The following is a 6,469-nucleotide window of genomic DNA, read 5'->3' on the forward strand; positions in this document are numbered from 1 at the left end:
TGGGCCCACCCATCTATATTTTATACCACCCTCAGCCCACCCGTCTAATTAATATGTGTCTGGGCCCACCCGTCTAATACAATATTTTATATTACCCTCGGCCCACCCGTCTAATTTAATATGTGTCTGGGCCCACCCATGAATGTGATAACAAGTACCTACCCATCTATCTCATACACATCTACCTTAATACACCCATCTGCATAATATCCAACTACCTCGGCCCACCCATCTACCTAATATTCATGTACATCGGCCCACTCATCTACTCTATATAGTCCCTGCATGGGCCCACCCACCTCCATCGGGAATAATTTGCCTCCCGGCCCATCCGTCATAGTCGAGGATATTTTTATCATGGGCCCATGGTCTGCTGGCCTGTATCATGCGGGATATTATGCACATCCGTTCCCTCATATTATACAGAGATAGGTCACTGTAATATGTGCTGTGTGGTCTCTTTAACCAAGCATCGCATTTATTTCGCGTAGCTGTTGAACAGAATGGGGATGCGCAGGGTCCAACACATCTCGAAGTTGTTGAGAAAGTCATCATGTCGTGCATACCTGGACACAATAGGGTTCAGACTAATAATTTATGTGCCAAAGTTGACAAGCTTATGCAGCCGGTGTTGCTGCAAGTGTTCAATGGCCTGGCTATACAGAGACACCTCCATCTGGCCCCGTTTCTTCCTCTCCTCCATGAGAAGATGCTCTATCATTACATGCCTTTTCCCCTTTGATCCACCAATGCAGGTGCTCTGGTGTTGAATTAACATCACCTCCTGCTTTACTTCGATAGTGCGCTCCCCAATGATTTTCCAAAGATCACCGGGATAGACACGATCTTTGAGCAAAAAGGATAGAACGCTTAATTCAGTCTGGAGCTGTGTAGAAAATTTTCAAGACATGCAAACAAATGCAGTAAAATCGTGGACCGGCCTTGTCATTTGTTATGAGTCCTATGTAGGCATCCAGCAATCCAATACCTAGCGAGTTTGAGAGTTGAAAAACGTCTGTACGATAAGCTGAGTTATCAAACAGCTGTAAGGGCGAAAGACAGGTCGACATTAGAATTTTCAACTTAAGACGCTCTGTCACGTTGGTCCAGTTATTCTGCTCTATCAAAGTTCCACGCAATTCATTTGTAGCGGCGACTGAATGCTTGAAAGGGCAACTTAATCTAAAACTAGACGGCCATCAAAAAAGTTTGGCCGTTGTATCACAAAAGGTCTGGCTGGTTAAAAAAGAGTCTGGCCATCAAAAATGAGCATGTGGCACATGCTGTATACTTGAGTCGAAATGTGCAGGCGCAGAAATGTTGCTTCTTGAAGCCTCAAATTCATGCGAGTCACAGCATGTCATGAGCACTCGTGATCTGGGTGACATCTTAGATAAATTATGATTCTTCTCATCACATACCTTGACACCTGAGTTGCACATGAGCTGAAGGGGGGGTGTATCTGGGCAACCCTGACAGCAATGGTGATCGTGCAACAGCTTGTGGATGAATGCTACCACTGGCCAGGTTTCTAATATAAACATCGAGTCTCGTGATCGCAAGAATCTAGGTTTTAAAATTATATATATGTCAGGGTTCAATGACTCACTAGTACTGTCCTGACAACGCTGATTACATATAGAGGTGCCAGTAAGTACTAGGTCAACACATGTGCAGCGTGCTGTGCAGCATCCAAATCAATGCACTTATTGTAAATAGTATGTAGTGCGCGCGCACAGACCAGATATCTGGATCTAAGCAAGTGCGGGCAGTATCAGAGTCACGTGTGATTACAAACCCAAGCTCAACATTCATTGGCTGCCTATTCATTGAGCGTAGTCAAGATCAAACAAAATAGCTATTTTTCCGGATCCGTAGTTACTAATATTGATTAAATGTGTCGAAAATGTAATTAAAAAAAAGGAATGTCAAGCGTCAAACATGAATGTCCTGACTCTCGATATCGCAAATTCACTAGTACGGGGGAAGGTGATGTGATCAGCTGGCACTACTTCTGCTTGGTCTCAGTCTCCAGGTTCGTTCATATCGAGTGAGGGTCGTTGCTCGTTATCAAATCAATCCAGGACCAAAACTGGCCATCATCAATGGAAGTATAAGGCCCCCTCCCGCAACGAGGGCCAGCCCGCAGCCTATCTTTGCGGACAAGGGTAGCCCAAAATCAACTGTAAAGATACCAGCAAGAAACCCAAGGATGGAAAATGCCAAACTGTGGCAGTCCTGTGAGTGATAATCGATTACAATCAAACCTTAGTTACCTTATCAGATACAAAAAACTCAGTATGCTTGTAAGAAACACAAGACTGACCATCTTCCCTTGCAGGTAGTACACCTATTGAGTCGGTGACATTAGGTTTATGTTGCAAAAACTACGAATTTAATCGAACCACAAAATCAAGGGATCTCAGCCTATGGCCGAAGTTTTGTGCTATCGTGCACCCAAGGATACAGTAGACACTAAATATGAAGGAGATGGAGCATAACGTCTTTGTGGCGATTTGTGTGCCTAGACCCGGGATGGCGAGAATGGAGGCATTGACTGCCAGAATGACACTTGCCTATAAAAGTGGGTTAAGTGGTGAGTGTTCTCGTTTAGGCCCATGATATGACACACTTACCACAGTGGTTTGAGCTTTAGCCTGAACGCTGAAGTCATCCGTGAATCCCTTTATGTCTACCCCATTTACGAGGCCATCAATGTAAATGCTTCTGAGGCGTTTGAGCACCATTATTGGAATCCAAAACATTGTGACTGCAATACCAGTCATGAGGGGAGAATGTTCTAGATCCCTACGTCTCTTGCCCAGTGAATGTGTTCGCATTAAGCAAGCTTCGGGCTGGCCATAGTGGTTCAAGTATTGGTGATGCCCTTTATTGACTGTTCAATCGATGACATTTGGTATGGAGAAAGTGTCATCCTATGGAGTAAATGCAACAATTTGCCTGTCAGTGATGAACGAGATAAGTTTGCAATTCTCCGTTGTTCTATGGTTTACGCACCACAGATTGCGATACTCGGTTCCCTCATCGCCCCATCAGGTCCTGCAAGCTCCTCTATCCTTTGGTCATCGACTTGAAATGTAGATCTTGTTGAGGGTGCATACCGGCAATAGCTAGCTCAGCGAGCATTTCCTTCATTTGGTCCAACGTCCAAAATAATGAAGCTGCTGTAGAGTTTTCTAATACTAACACTTCTGTTACATGCTCAGGTCAATCTGATCGGATATACCAATACCACAGAACTGACCTATGCGATACCAGTTCAATTGAAGCCGTAATTCTCTTACTTCCAGGAGACTCATTGAAACCCTGCTTGGAAAATATTCGACGTGTTTCCTGGTTACGCAGTGAGAAACTTTCGAATCGGTTCGCTTCCATCAGGACGAGTTGATCACTCACCAGAATTGGGCCTCAAGTTCAAGTCCTGCAAGGTCTGGTAAAAGCAACAAAACACGAAATGGAAACATACTTTTGTGATTCCAATGTGACACCGTCGTACATTCCTGGAAAAGAAGGTAAGCATCCACCGGTTCCAGCCAGGTAATGATGCGATTTTTCGGGACCACACAGTAATATGGGTAGACCTCCTCCCCTCTAGCTAAGATCGGCTTGACAACTAACAACCAGTGTTCATCGTTGATTTTGAGTCTTGATGCGTGGATCCAAGATTCGAGCCTTTGAAGCTGGTCGTCCGAACAAGCTCTTATGTTCATTTCTGTGAACGTATTCTATATAAAGTGAGTGTTACGTCGACTGTAGGTCGGCGTGTGCGAACTAGGATAGGTCTTCTCAGCGACGACTCGAGTGAGTCTACTGAAGCTGAGCGTGGTCTGGCCTTGACGGAACGTCAAGGATTCCTCCGGCGATCTCGGTAAGACGGCGCCCGTCGAGATGCAGGGCTAGCGGATACGTGCTAAGTCATATGGGGGCGACTTAGAAGTGCGGTCTCACACAAGGAAGCTGGTAGGCTTAGATGAGCAAGTTCTGGGGATGAACCTAGTAGATTAAAGTGAAGCTTAATCTACAACAATGTATCTACTCTTATAGTGTTAACTACAGGTTATTCTAGCTCAGTCTGTAATCTATAGTATATCGGTAATCTAAGATAACTAGACATGAGGAGAGATAGCATACATGAGGCTTAGCCTCTGATCATACATGCAGCGCCAAGTGCGACTGCGCAATCAACATAAGGCGCGTAGAAGCGCTCCGGATCTTCATGAAGCGACATGCTGTATACATGCGCTGATCTAGGGTGTCCATGAGGCGTACAGCCTCCATGGAACAGGTACAAGGCCGTCTAGGCCAGGGGCGGGGTCATAGCGTCAGGCGGGGTCATAGCGGTCCAGACCGCTGTCTTTCTAGGCGCAGGCGGCGCACCGCCGCGCGGGGAGTCTAGCAGAGCGGGGGCAGGCGTAGGGAGAGCTGGGGCTCTAGTAGGTGTTACAGATCCCTGTAACAGTGAGCACGTTGCTCGTAAATCCAGTCGATACTCACCATTTTGCCATTGTAATGATATGTAGCCCCCGACAGGTGAATACACTCTTCCCAATCCCCACGCACCTTGCGCCTGTTGATGCTGCGGTTAAAATGTCACATTCGGAAATAGGGTGACAAACCTAGATGGGTCGACTTGCATCATCTGCACGTTATAATCACATACTACAGGTACCCTATATTTGTTGTTTAGAACCGTGAATCAAGTCGTCCGTATGAATATGCTTACAGTTGTGGCATTTCAGTATAGCACCATAACTGCATCGGCCAAATAGGGACACTATGCTTAAGCAGCATCTGTTGATCGAACCTTGTTGGGGTCTAGCATGATAGAGTAAGCACGCACATAACTTTGACAGTCAAAATTGAACATACTGCTGTGGTCATGTTCAAGGTGAATTTTCACACGATGATGGAATTAGATTTATCATAATGGCTCTGCTGAACCCTGATTGTGAGGCATGAATATAATTAGTAAACACGCGCATGCCTACATAGGACATAGCACCACAGCAATAGATAACAGGCGTATATGGTATGGTAGAGTATGATACATGCATGTAGTCATAGATGATCGGATCATGATGGGTATTACAAGTGTGAGTGGTATCATAGTGTGATGATCGGCGTATGTACCAATATAGGTAATTGGATGGTTTGGGAACAGTACCTGTAGCATGTAGAAAAGGAATATAGCTTGTGATGATGGTGGTGATGGTACAGTAAGTACTCCCCCGAGGAGTCTGGAGAATGCTAGGGCCGTTATCATGATGACGAAGCAAATTCCTTAAATTATCGGTCAGTTGAAGCTAAGAAGGTGAGTAACAAAAATCGCAATACTTACGCGAAGCATTGCTTTTGCTTTGTTTACGGCACGGAGTAACTGAGTTCTGATCCTCGTCAGACGACGTGGAGCGACACCTGATTGGGTGAGTCGCTGAATAATTTGGGTAAGCCACCGGCGGTTGTAGCCTCATGGACTTACTGAATCGAACCAGACGTCAACTTGTGTCTGATAAAATCGTTAACTACCCGCCACCGATCGCGAACATTACTTACCAGAGCCTTTCTACCTTTCACTGGTAGCGACCCCATGCAGGTGGTATGATTGATACGAGACATGTTTAGAAAAATGCTGAGTTTCTCAGAAAGGGGCTAAGTTACGAAGCAGATTGATTGAGTGTGGGAATTACCTGCAGTTCTGAGCCGTATTGGTATATAGCTGCAAACAATACTAAACAATCAAAATTTGTTTGATCGAAGCTTTTGAGTGTCTGCTCTGCAACTTTGCGCAGTTAGGCTTTCTAGCCTTCGAGCTAAGGATCGCCTTGCTCCTGCTTACACGCGTTGGACATTGGGCCATCTGGCACAGAGGAGCGTCTGCTCCTGAAGCCAATGTTCAAGTTTGCGTAGTTAGGCTGCCAACACACTTTGGACATTGGGCCATCTGGCACAGAGGAGTGTCTGCTCCTGAAGCCAATGTTCAAGTTTGCGTGGTCAGGCTGCCGACACACTTTGGACATTGGGCTATCTGGCACAGAGGAGCATCTGCTCCTGAAGCCAATGTTCAACTTTATGTGGTCAGGCCGCCTACACACTTTGGACAATGGGCTATCTGGCACAGAGGAGCGTCTGCTCCTGAAACCAATGTCCAACCTTGCGTGGTCAGGTGTTCTAGCCTTTGAGCTGGGGATCACCTTGCTCCTATGGTTGAGGCAGATCTAGCCCTGCTGAACATCAAATCACACTATGCGCAGTAAGGCTCATTCGGAGTACATTACTGATAACTCGATTTGAATCCTACACCCTTGAAAATGTATTGATATATCGTGTGACGTATTACAAGTCAAGATGACTCCCCATTCCTGATGGATGACTCATCCACTTCTCGCCGAGGCCTTTGCGAGCGCAGGAATGTGAACATGGAATTGGGAAGACCCAGTGGGTTATCATT

At 45.8% G+C, this 6,469-nt stretch overlaps 2 protein-coding genes across 2 annotated transcripts; both read right to left on the minus strand.

Annotated features, from left to right (window-relative positions):
• Positions 1-595: 595 nt before the first annotated feature.
• F5147DRAFT_659477 (uncharacterized protein) lies at positions 596-2,786 on the minus strand (the record flags this gene model as incomplete). The annotated part of the gene is made up of 8 exons (XM_041434594.1): positions 596-886; positions 1,422-1,531; positions 1,610-1,628; positions 1,738-1,754; positions 2,088-2,238; positions 2,327-2,350; positions 2,406-2,576; positions 2,637-2,786. The coding sequence occupies 8 exons, from the start codon at positions 2,784-2,786 to the stop codon at positions 596-598; spliced, it is 933 nt and encodes a 310-aa protein (XP_041284682.1).
• Positions 2,787-5,280: 2,494 nt separating this feature from the next.
• On the minus strand, positions 5,281-6,038 carry F5147DRAFT_659478 (uncharacterized protein; the record flags this gene model as incomplete). The annotated part of the gene is made up of 6 exons (XM_041434595.1): positions 5,281-5,301; positions 5,360-5,452; positions 5,501-5,527; positions 5,575-5,670; positions 5,709-5,737; positions 5,858-6,038. 6 exons carry the CDS (start codon positions 6,036-6,038, stop codon positions 5,281-5,283), a joined length of 447 nt encoding a protein of 148 aa, XP_041284683.1.
• Positions 6,039-6,469: the final 431 nt, after the last annotated feature.

Source organism: Suillus discolor (assembly GCF_016758755.1).
Source record: "Suillus discolor strain FC423 chromosome Unknown F5147scaffold_169, whole genome shotgun sequence".
NCBI classification, from domain to species: domain Eukaryota; kingdom Fungi; phylum Basidiomycota; class Agaricomycetes; order Boletales; family Suillaceae; genus Suillus; species Suillus discolor.